The sequence below is a fragment of the Molothrus ater genome, chromosome 3 (assembly GCF_012460135.2).
Source record: "Molothrus ater isolate BHLD 08-10-18 breed brown headed cowbird chromosome 3, BPBGC_Mater_1.1, whole genome shotgun sequence".
In the NCBI taxonomy this organism is placed as follows: domain Eukaryota; kingdom Metazoa; phylum Chordata; class Aves; order Passeriformes; family Icteridae; genus Molothrus; species Molothrus ater.
The window spans coordinates 110387050-110408336 of NC_050480.2; the positions used below are offsets into that span (position 1 = coordinate 110387050).

Here is a 21287-nt window from a genome sequence, read left to right on the forward strand (position 1 = left end):
GCAGGGCCATCTGCTCCAGCCTCATCTTGCCATTTTTTTCCCTTGTGAAAAATTCCCATCATTTTTTTTTTACTGCAAATATAAGCCATAAAAAGTGTCTAACACACTTCTGGGGCTTTGAAAAGCTAATGAACTGTGATAGAGCAGGGAATGCAATTAGGATGATGGGTACCTACAAACTGATGAGCTCTGGCTTGTATTCATTTAGACATTTATTCATTTTAAAAATCTACTCTTGATTACATCTCACTGCCAGCATTGGCGTCTGGTCACGAGGGTGATCCCTGTGCTTTGTTCAGGTTTTCTTGGATTTGTTCTAATATTCACCCAGTTCCTAAGACAGGAACCTGAAAATCACTCATGAGTACATCCTGGGTCTGCACCTGCAAAACAGCTGAAAAAATAGAAAAAAAAGGGTTTACAAGAAATTAATTATGAATTAAGGTCTAGAATCTGATGACAAAGAAGTTTGATGATTTCTAGGCTTGGGTATTGCAACAGAGATAGAGATAAGAAATTGCTTTGAGCCTTTTTTCTTGTTGTTTTCCCATGAAATAAATCCAAGGAAATATTTCTCTCTTGAAGATTCTTAGCTGATAATCCATCCCATACTGGTTTATGGCCTGATTTTAAAGATATCAGTGTACAAGCTGAAAACCCTTCTGCCTCCTGATTGCAGAGAAAGATAAATATCAACCACATACTGTCAACAAAATATACATTGGGAAAGAAACTACCCAGTGTCACAACCTGGGTTATTTTCCCCTAAATCCATTACCCCGAGTACTTCTGTTATATATTTTCCAACTTGCTCCATTTTAGGAAGTTCTCTGCTGCTGGTGTGGCTTTTAAATAGCTGGAATAAAATTGCCAAAACCCCATTCTTTGGGGTTTTTTTTTCCATGTCATTGCTGAAGATATTTATAAAAATTCATCTCCACATGGAAGACTGAAAAATCACAGCCCTGACACCCCCATCCTGCTCCACACTAAGGCAGGAGTCAGATGTAGATGTAAACAGGGAAGGGATGAGAGCACCAAGGACAGGCTTGGCCAGAGGAAATGAGAGACACAAAGTCTATTAGAATCACAGAATTACTGAATTATTTAGGCTTGGAAAAGAGCTCCCAGATCAGTGAGTCCAACCTGTGACCAATCCCCACCTTGTCAGAGCACTGAGTGCCACATCCAGTAATTCCATGGACACTTCCAGGGATGGAAACTCCACCACCTCCCTGGGCAGCCCCTCCCAACTGCTGCGCACTCTTTCCATGAAGAAATTCTTCCTGGTGTCTAAATGTTGATAGGTTCCTCCATCACTTCTCCAGCAGTCCCTTCATTTATTGGTTCAAATGTTGAGGGAATAAAGGCTAAAGATCTTTTTTTTTTTTTTTTTTTTTTGGCATGGAATGATCCTCCCTCCACAAACAGGAGGACCTACAAGTTTCCCAGAGAGAATGTGGAATCTCCCTCACCGGAGATATTCCAGAACTGTCTGGACACAATCCTGTGCAATGTCTTCTAGGATGAGCCTGCTGGAGCAGGGAGGTTGGGCCAAATGACCTCCAGTGGTGCCTCCCAACCTTTTCCATTCCGTGTTTCTTTATCCTTAGGAAGGTCCAGCAGACCAAAACCAACCTTTCCTTGGTCACTCACAAGGAGATGTGACCTTGTTCTCAACTTGGACACTGAGACTTGAACCAACAGGGTGGAGAAAAATAAAAACAAAACTTCAGCTTCCAAAACAGTCATGGGATCATTCTAGAAGGAAGCCTGGTGACACAAGAGTGACACTGTTGCTTATACAGACAGAAAAACAAAACCAAAACAAGCCAACCTTGCTGCCTGACAAAACACACTTCAAGTTTCTACAGAAAAACATTTCCACCTGACACAAAAAGTTCAGAGTTGAACCCAATTTGTCCCTGTGTGAAAGAGTCCCAGCTTCAGGTTTCACATCCTCCTCTGGTCAAGCTACTTCTTAGTCGATATTCGGAGTAAACTACTTTGTGTAACAGACCTCTATAGGGCTGATCATAATTCCCTGAGAACTGGATTTTCTCTGGGAAATAAAGTTATATAGGAAAGAGAATTTGTTACAGCAATTTACAGCAATATGGAACATTTTAAGCTTTTCTTCCTCACATTTTCCCCATTTGATACAACCTCAAAGATTTTCTTGTTTATGCAAGACAGAGTATTTTAACTGGAACATTTTGAGAGACTCAAGATTATGAAACAATCTTGGTTATTAAGTAGTTTATGACAACTTTCCTTGAATGGGAGACATCAAGTTCTACTCTCTGTTGAAGTTTCCCTTGATTAAATCTCATCGCCAGGCTCTTCATAGAATCATCAAATGGTTTGAGTTGAAAGGGGACCTTGAAGATTCTCTTGTTCCACACCCCCTGTCATGGGCAGGGACACCTTCCCTAGATTGTGACTCAAAATGCTCCTGTTTAAAAAAAAAAAAAAGGCTTTCAGAAGTCTTCAGAGATTGGCCCTTTGAAAAGTGAGAATAGTTGTAAACTCAGCATTTTTTTATGAAATGTAGAACTGTTCCCATTGCCGGCAGTGAAAATACTTCTGATGGGAAGTCTACAAGAATAATGCTTCCTACCAGATATCCTTTCAAGAGAATGACAGGTCTCCCTAAAACAGCATCTTGAAAAATGTGGGGTACTATTGGGGTACTATTTGGGGCTTTTTCATCTGTGGAAGATTTACAAAAGGAAATACCTGAGTTTCTTTCCATTCTGAGAAGTCAAAGGGAAAGAAAATCACATTACGGAGACAGAGCCAAGAACAAGGACATTTGACTTAGTGATCTTGGTGGTCTTTTCCAAGCTCGATGATTCTGTGACATTGAAAGCAGTGAGGCAGCGACATCTTGAGGAAATCCCTGCTCACTCAACCTTTGGTGGCACTCCAGGAGTTGTGGGATAAGGGATCTTAGGTTCTTGTCTTTCTTATTGATCCACTGTCTTATCTCAGTATGTCTCCTGTTTATATATTTCAAAATTCACCTTGAAAGAGCCCTGAAAGGAGTTCAGCTACTTTTTATGAATTATAACTTGTATAAGGCCGTTCCTACAGATTCAAGCCTTTTTTCCAGCCCTCCATGCCCTCTGTCCATCTCACCATGGGGAATCAAGAGAAGACTAAGCAGAGAGTTAAAGATCCTGATGACCAGTCCTGATGGCTCAGCTTAGGCTCCCCACAGCCAGGTGTTTCAACAGAATCAACAAAAAAACCTCACTGACACAGTGAAGCAAGTTCAGTGAGAGCCATCAAGGTGTTGGGGGAGTTGGATACGGAGGATGTGAAGAGAGACGGGGAGAAATTTGGATTATTCAATCTGAGGAAGAACGTATAAAGGGATCTTATCCCCCCTAACAGTTCCTTGCCTTTCCAAAGGGATTTTAGGACCAGAAGAATTCATCTGCAGACATAAAGCCACATCTGGCTTCATGAGATAGGATAGGGAAAGCTGAAGTTATACTTTGAAGAAGCATAACTTTGAAGAAACTTTGAACACTCATCCGGCAAGTAAAGACCACTCTGCTATGGCTCATCCCCTGCCCTTCTGAGGGATTTGGGGTACAGAGTTATGGAGTGGGAGGGCAAAAGGAAGTGTCGAGGAGATGACAGGGGACGTGACCCCGGTGTGATTTGAACACACAGCCTTCTGATCTGGAGTCAGACGCGCTGCCATTGCGCCACGAGGTCAGCAGTGAGACAACTTTGCTCAAATATCTTCCTGGAGTTTGGGGCATTCTTTGAGGGAATGGGAATTTTGCTTCACCTGGCAGAGAAGTGGCACCATCTTTGCCTGCCTTGCCTTGCTAAACAAAATATTCTAGATATTTCAAATATCTAAATGAGACACTTCAGAGGAAGAAGGCCAAAAATGGCCACTGCCCAGAGCAGCCCTGCAGAGCCTCTCCCAGGAGAAACACTCCTGGATGTGGTGTCTCCAGAGGGACAGGAAAAATGTTGGCCCAGTGTTGGAACCCTGGTTACTAAGAATTTTAGACTTTCTGTGCTGACAAGCACTGATCCCCAAGAGAACACTGCATTTGACCTGAGGTTGTGGAGAAAATTTCCAAAATTGAATGATAGAACTGGGATTATGGGTGTGGAGTTTGAATAGAAGTGTGTAATATCACATAGTAGAAAACTTAGAGTTCAAGGTTTTAGAATATAGTAATAGATATAAAACAAGATAGAGGTTTTAGAGCAGAATTTAGTCCTTCTTGTTCACCTTCTTCTTCTTTGTAGGTTTGAGTAGTATTGTGTAATTAGAAAAAAAATCTGTATTGTGATCCACAAGTAGTTAGTCATTAAGTCAAAAATAAAAGTAATTTAAGTGTCATTTTTTAGTTAAACAATTTATCCTTAAAAAACCTTATAGAGAGAGAGATACAACTCCATTTTTAGTTTGTTAAAATAAGATACTGTAGAACTCACAGTTTGTAAAACTATAATATAGACAAGAACTAATAAACATCTGAGTCCAAACATGAAATTCCATCTTACGCATTTAATCCCAACCTTAACCAAAAAAAAGGCAAAAACTCCACAGCCCAGTACTTCCCTGGAAACTGAAGCCCCATTCACCTGGAAGATGTATGGATATCAAACCCATGATTCACAGGTCACAGGTCATAAGCAAAGTGCAGGACACAGCAGGGAGGTGTGGTGGGTGTCTGCTGCACTTTGCCTCATGAGGAAGCTGAAGGGAGTGAAGGCTTTCTCCAAAAAAAGAAAAAAGCTTCACAACTGCAGGCTCAGTCGCTCCAGGGGGATCAGGACTTATCTCCATGTGATATTTCCCTGGAACACCAGTGTGGAGTGGTACAGTCAGTCCAGGGGACTACTGGAGTGTTTAAGGACAATGATTCAGTGTAAGACGATGGAAATAGAGAAAGGTTTCTGATGAATATCATGAGAAGTTTTTCTCAAGAAGAGAGTAAAAAAGAAGAGTCTGGTCCATCCCATCTCAGAGACCAGGTGAGAATGTTCCTGAAATGAAGGAAGAATGTGATGATGGCTGGAGACGGGGACCAGGTACTTCCCAAGGGCAGAACACTCTGGGATGATAAAATTCCTTCCTTGATGACCAAATGGACAATGAGGAACATAATTTATCTTGACTTTGGTTTCACCTCTGACAAGGTCTCCCAGACGTGTCCCTGCAGCAGGACACGCACGCAGAGCAGCTGAGCTCAATCCAAAGGCAAAGCAAAGGGCCACGACCAGGCACTGAGCACCTTGGGGTCAGGGTTGGAGGTCCAGGGGACCCTTCACTGCTGGATGTTGAACTGGCTGTGCTTTGGGGTCTCTGTGGTGGGAGCAGAGGCTGTTCCACACAAGGAAGGACACGGCCAGCCTGGCAGGGACCTGGGGGTGACCAGGGGACAGGGCCAGTGGCGCAATGGACAACGCGCCTGACTACGGATCAGGAGATTGCAGGTTCGACTCCTGCCTGGCTCAACACTTTTAGCCAGACCATGGAAATTCCTCCTGCTCCTTTCTGAGCACCTTCCTTCTCCTGACCATCATCCATCCTCCCTCAAGCTCCTCATCTCCTCTCCCACACTCCAAAAGGGGTAGGGATGGAGCCCACAACAGAGACAGGGACACAACAGCAAATCCCACAGCACAATGCAGGTGCCTCCAGAACCGCTGTCCCACAGCCAGGACAGAGCCAGCACTCCCAGGATGTCCTGGCACCTCCTATGCCCTGGTCCCAGCCCCCTCCAAGGCTCACCCTGCTCCTGCTGCCCTTTGTCAGTGCCTTGACAAGCTCTGCTCTGGAAGCAGTGCCCTGCTCACAGCTTTGATGTCACAAAATGATGTTCCTGTGATGGTGATGTTGGAGAGATGGAAAAAAGCCTGGAAGGTTAAGGACCTCAGGAAGACAGCTGTCCCTTGTCACCCACACCACCAGTTTCAGGGCGATCCAGGCAGGGCTTAAACCTGCAGTCTCCTGATCCATAGTTAGGTGTGCTCATGGTCCATTGAGAAACTGACCCCAGCCTCTGATCCCACCTGCTGTCCTCACTTCAGGACCACATGGATTTATTGGTGGTTAAGGGGAACTGGCAGGATCTCAACTTGCTCCCACCTGCCCATTCCATGTCAGCCTTGCCCTCCTCACCTGTGCCCCCACAGGTTCCACCACCCAGGAGAGGCGATGCCTGTACTGAGCTCCAGGCTCAGCTCAGCTGCTCTGGAGGGTTGGAGGGCACATCCTGCCTTCCTATGGGATGTGTAGTTAAACTTCCCATGTGTAGTTAAACTTCTCAGGCCTCATAGAACTCCCTGGAGCTGTGGTGCCCAGTGGAGGGGAAAGCTTAGCCCAAGGCCACCTCCACTTGCTCCAGCCTGGTGACAGAGAGGGGGGCAGGTGAGTTGTAATAAGATCTTGCTTGATGGCCAATTGGTCTGGGCTTCCCTATACATGGACACCTTCAACCTTCCTGGCCCAAACCACAGACACAGTGAAGGTAGAAAACAGTGATGACAGGACCACGAGTGTGCAAATATGGGATGAAGCAACAAAAGAATATGGAAATGGGAATTTTACGTCAAATAACAGTGATTTGTGTTGGAAATTACACGTGGTGTCCTCCAGTCCAGACTTCTGCTTAATTTATGATGAGCAGATCAGGACTGCATGCTCAGGCTCTGAATATTTCAAGGATGTAGAGGCCCACAGCCTCTCTGGGCTCCTCTCTTATTGATTTACCATCTCACAGAGAGTTTTTTTCCCCAGTCAGAGCCTCCCCTGATGCGAGGGAGGTTTTGCTGTGCAGGAAGGAATGACACTGGAAAGAGTCAGGGCACCATGGGGGAAGATGTCCCTTTGTCAGCACCAATGTGCCAGGCAGGCTGTGGGCAGGAAAATTGCGAGCCAGGCAGGAGTCGAACCTGCAATCTCCTGATCCGTAGTCAGGCGCGTTGTCCATTGCGCCACTGGCCCAGCCCTTGTGGAGCCCTGGGGGTTCCTGTTGCTGCATAGGCTTTGGGACAGAATTAATTAAGAACAGAAAAAATAGATTTTAGGTGCTCCCTGGGAAGCAGGTGATCTAATCCCCGCTCAGAGCACAATGGTTTTCGACATCAGGTTGTAGTCAAACTTTAAATAACTCCAAGGATGGAAACTCCAAAGCTTCGCTGGGACCTTCTCCTACTCTGAGACCATTGCTGTCACATGGAGAACTTGGCAAGGCAGTGGCAAAGGGCAGCAGGACCAGGGTGAGCTTTGGAGGGGGCTGGGACCAGGGCACAGGAGGTGCCAGGACATCCTGGGAGTGCTGGCTCTGTCCTGGCTGTGGGACAGCAGTTCTGGAGGCACCTGCATTGTGCTGTGGGATTTGCTGTGGTGCCCCTGGCTCTAGTGTGGGCTCCATCTCTGTCACCAGGCTGAAGCAAGTGGAGGTGGCCTTGGGCTAAGCTTTCCCCTCCACTGGGCACCACAGCTCTAGAGAGTTCTATGAGGCCTGGGAAGTTTAACTACACATCCCACAGGAAGGCGGGATGTGCCCTCCAACCCTCCAGAGCAGCTGAGCTGAGCCTGGAGCTCAGTACAGGCATCGCCTCTCCTGGGTGGTGGAACCTGTGGGGGCACAGGTGAGGAGGGCAAGGCTGACATGGAATGGGCAGGTGGGAGCAAGTTGAGATCCTGCCAGTTCCCCTTAACCACCAATAAATCCAGGTGGTTCTGAAGTGAGGACAGCAGGTGGGATCAGAGGCTGGGGTCAGTTTCTCAATGGACCATGAGCACACCTAACTATGGATCAGGAGACTGCAGGTTTAAGCCCTGCCTGGATCGCCCTGAAACTGGTGGTGTGGGTGACAAGGGACAGCTGTCTTCCTGAGGTCCTTAACCTTCCAGGCTTTTTTCCATCTCTCCAACATCACCATCACAGGAACATCATTTTGTGACATCAAAGCTGTGAGCAGGGCACTGCTTCCAGAGCAGAGCTTGTCAAGGCACTGGCAAAGGGCAGCAAGCAAGAGCAGGGTGAGCCTTGGAGGGGGCTGGGACCAGGGCATAGGAGGTGCCAGGACATCCTGGGAGTGCTGGCTCTGTCCTGGCTGTGGGACAGCGGTTCTGGAGGCACCTGCATTGTGCTGTGGGATTTGCTGTGGTGTCCCTGTCTCTGTTGTGGGCTCCATCCCTGTCCCTTTTGGAGAGTGGGAGAGGAGATGAGGAGCTTGAGGGAGGATGGATGATGGTCAGGAGAAGGAAGGTGCTCAGAAAGGGAGCAGGAGGAATTTCCATGGTCTGGCTAAAAGTGTTGAGCCAGGCAGGAGTCGAACCTGCAATCTCCTGATCCGTAGTCAGGCGCGTTGTCCATTGCGCCACTGGCCCTGTCCCCTGGTCACCCCCAGGTCCCTGCCAGGCTGGCCGTGTCCTTCCTTGTGTGGAACAGCCTCTGCTCCCACCACAGAGACCCCAAAGCACGGCCAGTTCAACATCCAGCAGCGAAGGGTCCCCTGGACCTCCAACCCTGACCCCAAGGTACTCAGTGCCTGGTCGTGGCCCTTTGCTTTGCCTTTGGATTGAGCTCAGCTGCTCTGTGTGCATGTCCTGCTGCAGGGACACGTCTGGGAGACCTTGTCAGAGGTGAAACCAAAGTCAAGATAAATTATGTTCCTCAGTGTCCACTTGACTTCAAAGAAATCATCTCTTCAAAGAAATCTATTATTTTGGTGTAGGCTGATGTGCCTTTGGTAAATCCTTGTCCTTCCAGTCATTTTCACACCTTTCCTCCTTTTGGGCATGGCTTTCTGAGGGATTGTTTCCATAGTCTTCAGGCAGATCCCGAACTGTGATTGCCCAGACTGGAGCTTTCCAGATGGTCTTCCTTAATAATTCTTGAAAAAAATCTTTCCATGTTGTTCATCAGAAACTTGTCCCTTTTTCCATAATCCTACACAGAGTAATTGCTCTTGATTCCCCTCCAGATATCTCCAGATCCTTGGAGATATTCAGTCCCCTGGACTGACCCTACCACCCCATGCTACCCTGCCAGGCAAGCATGTCCAGTCCTCCAGAAGTGTCTGAGCCTGGAGTTAGAAAGTTTCCTGCATTTTTCTGAGGAAGGCATTAACTCCTTCTTGAGGTAAATTATGGCAGACACCCACCACAACACAACCTCCCTGCTTGCATCCTGACCCATAATTTCCAACCAGCACAGCTCTCTGCTCAAAGGAGAGCTCTGGACACCATGTTCCCCATATAGTCTAGTCCATGCCCCTACACCCTAAGCCCTGCCCCTCTGTCTTGGTTTGAACAGACAGGTGTCTGCAGGAGCCTTCCTTGAAATGGAAAATGCAAACCCCTTCCCTGAGAATTATTATAATTTTGAAATTAAGGGGCTCTCAGGCAAAGATATGGGAATAGCAGTAACAGTTCTTTACTAGGAAAATTAAAAATACAAATGCAATATTACAAAAAAAAAACCCCAAAACAAAAAACCAAACCAAACCACTGTCAGTGGCAGAATATGCCCTGCCACCCTGTGGATCAGGGTGCTGGCAGCAGTCCCATTAAATGGTGGCTCAGCCCTCCTGCAGTGCCAGCTGTGGTTCTGCTGGAGCAGGGATCCTGTACAAGGGTGGAGTTCTCCTCTGAAGCTCCAGGGGTGCTGTAGATGGGCCTGGTCTTCCTCTGGGAATCCAGTGGAAAAGAAAGCTACTCCTCTGGGAATCCAGTGCAAAAGGTTGTCTGTGGTGTCCCAACTTCAGATTATATCCAGGTAGGAATGCTTGGCTCCTCCCCCTGGGTGTAGCATCTCCCAATGGGGATATGTAATTTTATCAGTCATGCAGGGACACTCACTGGCCATGAACAGAAGAGATCTCCTGGAGGGAAGATGGATTGTGGAAGAGATAAAGAAAACTGCCCAATTAACAGAAGATAACTGCCCCACCTCCAACAGATGGAAAGAGAATACACACCCCCAGGCTAAGACACCCTCCCACAGAACAGCCCCCCAGAAAAGCAAAGGGTGCCAGTGGCACCCCCAGACTGACCCCGGTGTGATTTGAACACACAACCTTCTGATCTGGAGTCAGACGCGCTGCCCTTGCGCCACGAGGTCAGGATGTGATGCAGGTCCTTGGGCATGGAATTGCCCCCTGGAAATGTCCTTTCCATGGGGACCATCCTGGGGTGTCCCTGCACCCCAGGAGCAGGGCTGTGGCTATGGAGGGGCAGCCTGAGGGGAGGGTGGCTACAGAGACCAGCCCAGGCTGCAGGATGGAGGTGTGGGGTGGGATGAGGGGAACTACGAGGTCAGTGAGGGCAGGAACCAGGCTCAGGGATGCTCCAGGGGAGGATGGTGGCTCAGGGGGGAACACAGGACAGCCCAAGGTGGGTTTTGGCTGTGGGCTCAGAAATTATTTTGGCTGTGGGCTCAGAAATGTTTTTGGCAGAGTGGAGCACCCATGGGCTCAGGCCAGTCACAGCTCCAGATGTCCTGCCCCAGCCACAGCCCTGTGCTGGCTGAGAGTGGCACCTGGAGCTCCTGCAAGGAGGACAGGATGCTCCCTTGTCCCCAGCCCCACCACTGCAGCTGCCCAGTCCTTTCCTCATGGGTGCTGAGGGCAAGGCTGCCATGGACAGCTGTATCAGTAAGGAGGAGAAGCCTTCCTTAGCCCTCTCCAACTCCATTCCCAGCTTCATTCCCACCCCATGGAGACATGCTGGAGGCAGCCTGCTGGGTACCAGGGTGTCTGGAGAGGGGCAATACAGGCAGGGGCTGTGGGCAGCAGTGCAATGGGCAAAGCACCAGGAAACTCCTCTCTGGCTCAGCCTAATCCTGGTAAGAGCAGAGCTGTCAGTGTTTCTATAGTTACAGAGATTTTTAAAGTGATAGAAATGTTATAAAATTATGTGAAGTTAGGAAACATTAACTTCATAGTTAAACACTTACCCTGAATGTGACTCCCTCCAAAAATTCGATTCCTCTCTAAAATTTGATGCCTGAAACCAAATCCTATCCCTGCATTCCAAACACATTAATAATCACCATGCATTTTCCCTGTGGATTACCAGTGCTGAGGATGGAGCAAAGAGGCATTTCCTCTTGCTTTTACCTTTTCACCAGAGCAAATTCTGCACCACGAGGTCCCTTCGTCCTCCAGCACCTTTTCCCACAAGAGGGAGCCAGGAACCAGCTCATGGGCTCCATGAGCTGTAAATCAGGCTGGAGATTAATTTTGTTCACTGAGAATCCTCCATCCCAAGGCCAAACTGGAAATTCAGCTTGTTTCCTTCCTGGAAATGAAGTGTTTTTTCCTCCACAGCACAAAGTTTTTGTCTATTCAATCCCAATGGTTGCTATTAGATTTTCCCCCCATATTTTCCCTGCTGACCACCCCCAGTGGCACCTCATCCATCCCACTCTTGTCACTTGCTCCTCACAATGTGTAGATAAAGTCAGGTTTTCAGCCAGTCCCAGGACCACTTCAGCCCAAGTGCAGTCAAATCCTGCTGATTTACATTGCCATAACACAAATCTGGTTAAGTGCTTTGGGGCAGCAGATGTTTCCCATAAATTTAGCATCCCAGGTATTATTTTCAGAGGCGTCCCATGACTGAAAGCTTCAAAATTAATGAGAAGTCTTCCCTTCTCATAAAAACTCCCTTGCTCAAAGGGATGTGAGTCCCGGGCCAGATCAGCAAAACCCTCCAGGGGTGGGGACTTCACCACTGCCCTGGGCAGCTGTGCCAGGGCTGGACAGAGCTTTCTGTGAAGGAATTTTTTCCTAATTTCCAATCTAAAACTCCCCTGGTGCAATTTGAGGTGATTCCTATTGCTCTGTCCCTTGTTTCTTGGGAGAAGATCCCAACCCACCCCTGGCTGTCCCCTCCTGTCAGGGAGTTGTGCAGAGCCACAAGGTCCCCCCTGAGCCTCCTCTTCTCCAGGCTGAGCCCCTTTCCCAGCTCCCTCAGCAGCTTCTCACAAGAGATCCTTAGGCAAGGGGCAGAACTTCCACTCTGTGTGAGCATTTCTTTTGTGATCCATATAAAACATGTCTCTGACCTGGAATAACCTGGGAAAGAAACCTGGGAAAGGAGGAGAACAAAAAAGAGCAAACAAAGTGCAGAGGAATCAAGGCAGACTGAGATGGTCCTTGAATTTCAAAGAGTTGGGTTTTTTTCTGGGATAATTTCTGATCCTAATTTGAAGGGGACTGTGACTATATGAGCACTTGTGGTCTGATAGTGAGGACATTCTGGAAATGATGGGGAGGGATTTTGAATGTGAGATTACTGGGCAATCACTCCTCTTCCACTATTGTTAACACACTTGAGGTTTTAAATTTGTACTTCACCTCCCACGGAAATAAAATTTTAAAAGGCAAACATTTTCAGGCCATCACTACAGAACAAGACCATTTTTTTTCTGATTTAAAAAATAATTGCTGAGAAAGCTGAGTGTCTGCTCCAGTCTGACAAAGTACAAGGACAGATCCTGTCTGAGAGCTGAGATGAATATCTCAGCTAGGATATCCTTGGATTCAGAGGGAACCTGAGCCAGCTGAAGGGTTCTTGTTGCAGCCTTTGTTTCATCCCTGTCCCTGCAGTACCTGGAAATGGACACAAACACCTCTCCTTCAGGACTGGATGGCACCTGAAAATTTGCAAAGGAAAGCAAACAAAGAAAGCAGGGAGGCAGACAGAGAACAATGCACATGGCTGAGGGGGAGGTTTTATTGTTGATATCGAGGCTGCTGGGTCAGAACAACATCAAAAAATACCTTGCACAGAAAGAGGCTGAAGTAAATGATGGAGGGAGAACCTGAGCTGTCAGCTGCCACCTCCATGCGTCTGCTTGATATCATTCAAACTCTGTACAGAAAAATGCTGAGGAAAACTCATTAATCTCACTTGTCATGTGCTCTTTGTGCACCTGCAAAGTTGAAGGTGCTGCTGGTGACACCTGAAAACTGATAATCTGCACTTCATGTGTCACAGAAACATGGAGTGGAGGAAGGTTTGGGATTAAAGGAATCTGAAAAATCATTTCATTCCACGGACAGGATGACCTTCCACTAGACCAGATTTATTTTTTTTCTTCACAGCACCTTTCACAGAAAAAAAAAAATACAACTATTTTATATGTTTGTGTATGGAATGATTATTATAATTTATTTATTTATTATCTTGGGAACAGTTGTTGCATCACAGGACAAGCAGCAGGATCAGATATTCTCTGTTGTCCAGAGAAGCTGTGGCTGCCCCTGGATCCCTGGAAGTGTCCAAGGCCAGGTTGGATGGGACTTGGAGTAACCTGGGATAGTGAAAAGTGTCCCTGCCTATGTCCCTGTCTATGATTCCCTGATGATTCTATGATATTCCATCTGCCTTCTCCCCACCAAACAATGGCTAATTTCCTCCAGACAATCCATGACCAACCACATTGACATTTCAAGTTAATGCTGCTCCCTGGGTGGATCCATATTGATAAGGGGCCCTCCCAGCAGCCTTCCCAGTGGTCAGGCAGGCAGGCACAGCTATTTGTCCCCCTGTTTTTGTGCCCCTGGGCCATTGTTCAGGTTTAGCCACGTGCAGAGGTCAGGCTGTACCTGCTGCCTTCCTCTGCCACCCCTGCCAAGGTTCCCCAGACAGACCCAGCTGTTCCCACTGCCCTATAAATGCCAGGGTGCTCCCTCCTCCCCTGTCAAAGGTTCTGGCATTGTGGCCCTGTCTCCAGGCTGCAGCTGAGACCTTCCACCATGAAGCTCTTCTCCTGCCTCATGGCTCTCCTGCTTTTCCTCCTCCAGGCTGTTCCAGGTAAGGGCCAAGCCCCATGCTGGGGTTTGCCTGTGCAGGAGGCACAGCTCGCTCGTGTGGTGGTGCAGAACGTTCTCCTCAGCTCCTTTTCTTAGAGCAGCTCCCTTTTTCTAAAAGCAGAAGTGAAAAGTTAACCTGTGGTGAGCAGGTGTCACACCAGAACCTCCCCACACAAGCTTCTGCCAGGTGTTGGGTCTTATGGCTCTTTGAAATGTTTTTATGCCATTTTGTGGCACTATTGATGGTGGCACCATGGAAATCACCTCCTCTTCTAACCCCAGGGTTAAAAATTGTCTCCTCTGTGTGGTAGAAGAGAGCAGAGGTGTTCCCTGGTATTGCTCAGGTTGAACTGCACCACTGACTTCAGCTGTTTGAATCTTCTGGTTCCCTTTCCTCAGCCCTTCTGCTGCACTGACTCATCTTCTCATTGTGCCTTTATCCTACCTGTTCTTCATGCTTAATGAAACTCCTCACCTTGAAGAAAGGCTTCCAGAGAAAGAAGGGACTGGCCAAACTGCTAGTTCCTGTTAATTAAGCCAGATCTTGCTTTTGTTTTTTTTAAATTTTATCTTCAGGGCATGTGGTGACCATGCTGTCCCTTGCATGCCCCTGCAGCACTGCAGTCCCAGAACTCAGAAGCATCCAAGACTGGGCTGTCCCTTCCCATTATAGCACGAATGGCCAGGATATGTTCAGAAAATTGCCATCAACCTCTGTGTTTCACTCCAGTTGTACAAAAAACCTTCCTTGAAATGCTCTGAGGTCCCATGAGTTCCTCCACCTTCTGGGTTTTGGGGTTATTTGTGTCAGATCCCTAACTGGGGTCTGTGGGGTTTCAGCAGGAGGAATGGAGATGAGAATGGACTGATCCTGCAGCACAGCTGGGAATCCCATTCCCCCTGTGTTGGGAAGGATGAAAGTTTGACAAGAAAGTCTCACAGATATGTATGCTTGGCAGAAAGATTTTTGAATGTAAAATCTGACGAAGGAATAGAGATGGAAGCAAGTTTTGATATAGAAGAAAAGAATTGCTGAGTCTTACTGGATAACCAAGGAGGCAAAAGTTATATTAGTTAGAAGGGGTTTTTATGACTTAGAGCAAAACATAAACCCACCTCAAACAAGAAGATATTTTTACCAAGCAGAAAGATAGTACAGGCAAACAAGTCAGCAAATGGTGCAAGTAGAAAAAAGGTCTCAGAATTTTCCACTGCAAGAAAACTGAAAAAACAACTTTTAGCTTAAACTGTAGTGTACTAACTTTGAGTGATTGGAGAATAGTAACATGAATATGGTAATTATAGTAGTTATGATAGGCTATAGGTGAAAGTTAAGGTATAGATTTGCTCTACTGTATTTTCAGCAAAGAAAAGTATATAATGCAGTGCAAACAAAACCAAAGGGTCTCCAGGCCTGCCTGCAGCTGGAGCTGACAGCTGTAGGCACAGGCTCTGTCACTCACAACCCTGGACTGCTGTAACCTCTTGGATGTAATAAACTGCATTTTGAAGAAATGCCTGGAGTCCCACATCTCTCATTTTGGCTCTTACACCCCTGTAGGTCTCGGCTTGCCCAGGGACACCTCGCGTTGTTTGGAATACCACGGCTACTGCTTCCACCTGAAATCCTGCCCGGAGCCCTTCGCTGCCTTTGGCACCTGCTATCGGCGCCGGAGGACCTGCTGTGTTGGTACGTGTGGGAACCCTGACCAGCAGGGCAAAATCTGGGGGGAAAATGGCTGAACTCAGCAAAACAAACTTTGCCTCCAAATCGTAGAATCACAGAATGGGTGGGGTTGGAAGGGAACTTAAAGCTCATCCAGTTCCACCCCCCGACCATGGTCAGGGACAATTTCCACTGTCCCAGGGTGCTCCAAACCCTGTCAAACATGGCCCTGGACACTTACAGGGATGGGGTCTTAGCCATCTCTTTCCATGTACAAAGATGGACCTGTGTGTTCCTCCACTCACCTCAGTGTGGAGCCTTTGGGGCTGGCCAAAATAACCCAAAGCTCCACCTCCAACTGGGGAAATAAAATAAAAGTTTTGGCCCGCAGAGAGTTCTCTTCCTTGGTAAATCTTCCTATGATTATCTGTTGGGGGACTGCTGGCTGCACCCACCCTGCTGTACTTAATAGGTGCCAACTGATCCTGTTATTTTATCTGAATCTTCCCAGAATTGCTTGTTTTTGGTGCTCCTCAATAGATAATCCTCAGCATAACTCATTCATGAATATATACTTTAGAAACAACTGTGCTAATCCTAAAGTTCCTCTGATCCAGCGTCCTGGCCAGAAGTGGATATTTCCTTGCAGTTACTCTGTGTGTAAGTGACCACAACCACATCATTACATTTCCTATTATATTATATTATATTATATTATATTATATTATATTATATTATATTATATTATATTATATTATATTATATTATATTATTATCCTGGATTTTGTGAAATTGCAGCTCAGGATTTTTAGATTTAGGCATCCTTGTCTTTAAAAGTCCTTACTGGATTTTTCCCCCAGGTTAGGAATTCCATTTATTTTAAAACCTGATCCCTCACAATTTTATTCAGTGCCACCTACTTGAAATGCAGTCATTCTGCATCCATCTTTTTCACAGCTCTACAATATCCCTCCCTCAGTTAATTTTTTTCCAAGCTGGTGGGTCACAAATTCCTTCTTTTACAGAAGTGCTGTGATAAGCCCCAAAGTTCATCTCTGTGTCTTTGCTTTTGGAGACTCAGCAAACACAACTTCCCAACAATTGTTGTGTATGAGGTGGTTTGGATGGCCGTGTCGGGTTTCCTGGTTTGACTCAACCCCTCTGATTTGCAGACACCACATCCAACTTCCACATCTGCCAGGATGAGGGGGGCCATTGTGTGCCCCCAGAAATCAGATGCCTGCAAGAGCAGGAGGGGCTCTGCCCTCGCAGGGGATGGAAGTGCTGCACAGAAGTGTGACAAGGACCTCGTGGGACTGCAGAAACCCATGGGAAGGAACAGCCAAGAAAGCAAACAAGTTTTATTCCAAGTGTTGTAGACGTATCTGCTGTTCTCAACATACAAAGTGTGTCATTATCTAGAGGTGACATGTGTCTTTATATAAAGAAAGCAATAAATGCTACATAAACAGGTGTAACAGTCATTTATTTATGGAAAGAGGCAAATGTCTCTCTATTATACCCATGTGCAGAATTACACAAATTTGCTGTTGTATCCTTGGAAACCTCATCCCTTAATCCTTCTTACCAGCCTAATTTTATTTACCATGTTTGATTTTACACTTGGATGCTTTAGAAGACTGAGGACACTTAATCACACAATCATTAAGGTTGGAAAAGATCTCCAAGGTCATTGAGTCCAACCTGTGACTGATCCCCATCTTGTCACCCAGCCCAGAGCATTGTGTGCCACATCCAGTCATTCCTTGGACACTTCAGGGAGGGGCTGAGGAGCTGGGAAAGGGGCTCAGCCTGGAGAAAAGGAGGCTCAGGGGGGCCCTTGTGGCTCTGCACAGCTCCTGACAGGAGGGGACAGCCAGGGGGGTCGGGCTCTGCTCCCAGGGAACAGGGACAGGAGGAGAGGGAACAGTCCCAAACTGTGACAGGGAGGGTCCGTTGGACATCAGGAGAATTTCTGCATGGGAAGGGTGGTCAGGCATTAAAACAGGGTGCCCAGGGCAGTGATGGAGTACCCATCTCTGAGGGATTTAAAAGAGAGACAGATGTGGCATTTGGGGACGTGATTTAGTGGTGGCTTGGGAGAGCTGGGGAATGGTTGGACTTGATGATCTTGGAGGCCTTTTCCAACCTAAATGGCTGTATTACTCTAGCTATGTTGTTCTGTTTGGGTATTTTTTTAGGGAGAGAGGTGCTTTTAATTTTACTCTTTAGCCTGCCAGTTAAGATGTGTTCACAGAGCAGTTTTATCGCCACAGCTGAAGGGACAGCAAACAGCAGGGCCAGGCAGGGCAGCTGGAACATCACATTTTACAGCCAGAGCTGCACACTCACCACAGATTTACCACCATGAGGTGCATTGCTGAACTAACAAACAGCTCTTCCACCAGCACTGTGTGCTCACCACACTCAGGAATGAAGCCTCCCAAATTCCTTGGAAGCCAAAGCAGGGGAAAAAAAAAATTACACCCAGGTTTCAGCTGGAGAAAATATTCACACGAGCTCAGATTAAAAATTAATCACTCCCAGCCTGCATCCTTCTCCTCCTTGCAGATCCTCAGGACTCTTCCCTTGCAGGTTTCTTCCCTCCTCCCTGTCACTTCCAGGGGATTTTGCTGGCTGCAGGTGAAGAGCAGAGGATCTCCCTGAGCTTCTTTTGTTTTTCCTGCTGGAATTCTACCAGCTGCCAAGGAGAGGAATCAGGAAAGCCAGTAACCAGTGAATGTGAAAAAGTCATCATTGTTTGGAGCAGCAGTGCTGGGTCAGAACGACACAAAAGGGTTTCTCAGCAGCAAATGTTATTCCTGGGACTGGAATATAATTAACTCCTGCCTACTCCTCCCCTCTTCCAGGATGCCATCCAGCATGCCAGCAGCACACAGAGGCTTCTGTGAAATGTCACTCCCAGCCCTGGGATTTTCCAGCAGAGCCAAAGGAATGGGGATCCTCGTGCTCGTTTTCATATTCATCTCCCTGACCCAGCACGGTAAGACCAGGAAGGCCTGGGGTGGTGAACAGGATATCTGGGAACAGGGATAATCTTTCTTCACTGTGTGATAGCTACTGAGGAAAGGTTTTCTGGGTGAGAGAGTGGGTGAGGTGCTTTGGGAAAATTCATTATTGAATCCCTTGGGGGAATACAAAAAATGAGCTGGGAGGAGGCTGTGAAAATGGGGCACACCACTGAGTTAGGAGAAGCCCTGTGCTCTGGGAAAATGTTCCTGCCTTTTCTCAGGCTGCAGTTGCCTGCTCGGCAGGGAGAGGACAGCCCCTCTGACCCCCCATGCATGGTCTTTGCCAACATCCTGAAAAAACAACTCCATGATAAAACATTCCTTGAGGGAGGTTGGCTCAGCAGCTTGGGATTTCCAACCTGGATATCTGAACCTGTCTCTGGGTGTGCTCGAGGTGCCCAGGCTCTCTGTGTGCCCCCAGTGCTGGCTTGGCTGGCTCGGAACATGGCAAGAAGGAATCCCATTATTTTTATCCATGAATTTGCTGCTCCCTTGTCCAGGAGATGCCCATGGACCAGACAGCTGTAACCTGGGAGGGGGCTTGTGCCGAGTGGGAAGCTGTGTTTCTGGTGAATACCTGGCTCAGTTCTGCTTTGAACCCGTCATTCTCTGCTGCAAAAATCTGTCACCTGCCACCACAGAGAGCTGAAGGTTTCCAGAGGAGCCGCTGCAGCACATGGAGAGATGCAGGCTCCACTGGCACGGCACGAGCAGCTGCTGGGAAGGAGATTTTGCAGTTTCTGTGGCTGTGGATTCACTCATGGACTCCTGAACACTTTGGTTTTGCTGTAATTTTTTAGGAAACACTGTGTGACAAGAAGAAACTCGGGCCACCCATAGCTGTGGCCCTTTTGGGAATCTGATTGTTATCTGACATGCCCAGGTGAAAACTTGCCTTTCTGCTTTACCTGAAACCAATAAACCTGAGCTTTAACAAAGCAGCAAATGCCCACCTGTGAGTCAGCAACGCTGCCAGTGGTGGGATGGCACTGAGCAGGAGTGGCCACAGCATTCCTCACCTCCCCAGAACACTGGGGGGACTCTGTGCCTTTATTTCCCTTCCCAGAGAAAGCAGCTGCAATGGGGAAAGTCGTTTTGGCATCACTTTTGGTGCAAAAGGCACCTGGTTTGACATAAAGGTGAGTGTGGTCTGTGCTTCTCAGGCAGGATCCACCCCCATCCACTTCTCCTTTCCAGGCTGTGCCAGGCTCCCAAGGCAGTCATGGAATCCCAGAATGGGTTGGGTTGGAAGGGACTTTAAAGATCATCTCATTGCCATGGGCAGGGACACCTTCCACTATGCCAGGGTGCTCAAAACCCATCCAGCCTGGCCTTGGACACTTCCAGGGATCCAGGGGCAGCCACAGCTTCTCTGGGCATCCTGTGCCAGGGCCTCCCCACGCTCACAGGGAACAATTTTTTTTCCCTAAATCCTAGGTTTACTTGTTTTAAACATGGTGGGGAGGGGATCTGAAAGCTGTGTCCCATTGCCCTGACAGGCTGCCCTCTCCACCCATGGACTGCATTTCTGGTGCAACTCCTTTCCCTTTTTGTCACCCAGCCCCAAGGAAATCAGTCTCTTTGTCCCTCACAGCTTTCTTCCTATGAGCTCCCTCAGCCTAAATTAATTTTCTGTCCAAATCCCCTCTCAGCCCTTCTGTGTCTATTCAACAAAAAACTTTGACACTTCCCTGCCTTTGTCAGCTCCTGGTCTCCCTTTCCAGGTAAAATATTTCCCTCTGGGTCAATAATTTCTGTGAAAGCAAGGAAACAATGATGCAATCAGAGAGCTATGCCAACCAGCTGAGGCACTGGTCAGAGCCAGGGAAAAGTCCTCTCTGGGAGATGAAATTCCTGTTCTGATGAATCAAACAGGAAAATTCCCACTGACCTCGCCAGGGTCAGGCCCCACTGCCAGAGGAATGACCATTCATCCAAGAGTCTCCATTCATCCAAGAGTCTCCATTCATCCAAGAGTCTCCATTCATCCAAGAGTTTCCATTCACTGATGAGCAGCCCAGTTGCTCTCCTCGAGTCACCACTGGCACTGCAGTGATGCCAGTGCTGCTCTGGAGATGCCCTGCAGCTGGATGAACACTCAGGGGAGCCAGATAACCCAGAGCTGGCTGTGGCTTGGGAACAGGTTCTGAAAAGAGGGACAGGGCTGAATCCAGAGGCAAATTCCTGCCCATGTCCAGCCCGCGCCTCTGACGCACGCGGATGAACGAGGAGAGCACGGGAAGGGCTTGGGATCAAGGCACCTCTCCAAATCAAACAGTTTATTTCTCACATTCATCCACAGGGTTCGTTGCTCCCGCCCCTCATCTGGGAATGCTCAGCCATCCTGGTTACAGCCTGGTTTCCCAAGAAAGTGAGGAGTGGGCTCCTGCAGCTCACCTTGTACATTTCTCTCATAATCACTGAGCATACTGACCCTGATATGCTTCAGACCTACTGGCCAGTCCACCAGGAAAGGTGGAAAAGCTCAATTTATAGGGAATATTGTCCCTCTGGCACTAATTGTCCCTCACAGGCATGGTCCCACTGTCCCACTGCTGTGTGTTCCCTTGTTTGCTGATCTGGATGGAAATAACCTTAAAAAAACCTCCGAACCACAACCCAACAACAACCAAAAAAAAGAAACAAAAATCCATCATTATTTCAGCCCAATGAATAAGATGAACTGAATTCCCTTCCAGTCTCACAGAGAGGGAGGAGAGAGAAAGCACCAAGGATAGGGTGGATGGTGGAGAATGGCACTTCCAGACCTT

General features: G+C 47.6%; 1 protein-coding gene and 5 non-coding genes across 6 annotated transcripts; 2 read left to right on the plus strand and 4 right to left on the minus strand.

The window, feature by feature from the left end:
- Positions 1-3657: 3657 nt before the first annotated feature.
- Positions 3658-3729, minus strand: TRNAW-CCA (transfer RNA tryptophan (anticodon CCA)). Its single transcript has one exon. It is a non-coding gene; the product is annotated as a tRNA-Trp (tRNA).
- A 1694-nt stretch (positions 3730-5423) lies between these two features.
- On the plus strand, positions 5424-5496 carry TRNAR-ACG (transfer RNA arginine (anticodon ACG)). The gene has a single exon. It is a non-coding gene; the product is annotated as a tRNA-Arg (tRNA).
- Positions 5497-6915: 1419 nt separating this feature from the next.
- On the minus strand, positions 6916-6988 carry TRNAR-ACG (transfer RNA arginine (anticodon ACG)). Its single transcript has one exon. It is a non-coding gene; the product is annotated as a tRNA-Arg (tRNA).
- A 1322-nt stretch (positions 6989-8310) lies between these two features.
- TRNAR-ACG (transfer RNA arginine (anticodon ACG)) lies at positions 8311-8383 on the minus strand. The gene has a single exon. It is a non-coding gene; the product is annotated as a tRNA-Arg (tRNA).
- A 1663-nt stretch (positions 8384-10046) lies between these two features.
- On the minus strand, positions 10047-10118 carry TRNAW-CCA (transfer RNA tryptophan (anticodon CCA)). The gene has a single exon. It is a non-coding gene; the product is annotated as a tRNA-Trp (tRNA).
- A 3643-nt stretch (positions 10119-13761) lies between these two features.
- LOC118685723 (gallinacin-11-like) lies at positions 13762-16784 on the plus strand. The gene is made up of 3 exons (XM_036381377.1): positions 13762-13819; positions 15380-15508; positions 16657-16784. Exons 1-3 carry the CDS (start codon positions 13762-13764, stop codon positions 16782-16784), a joined length of 315 nt encoding a protein of 104 aa, XP_036237270.1.
- Positions 16785-21287: the final 4503 nt, after the last annotated feature.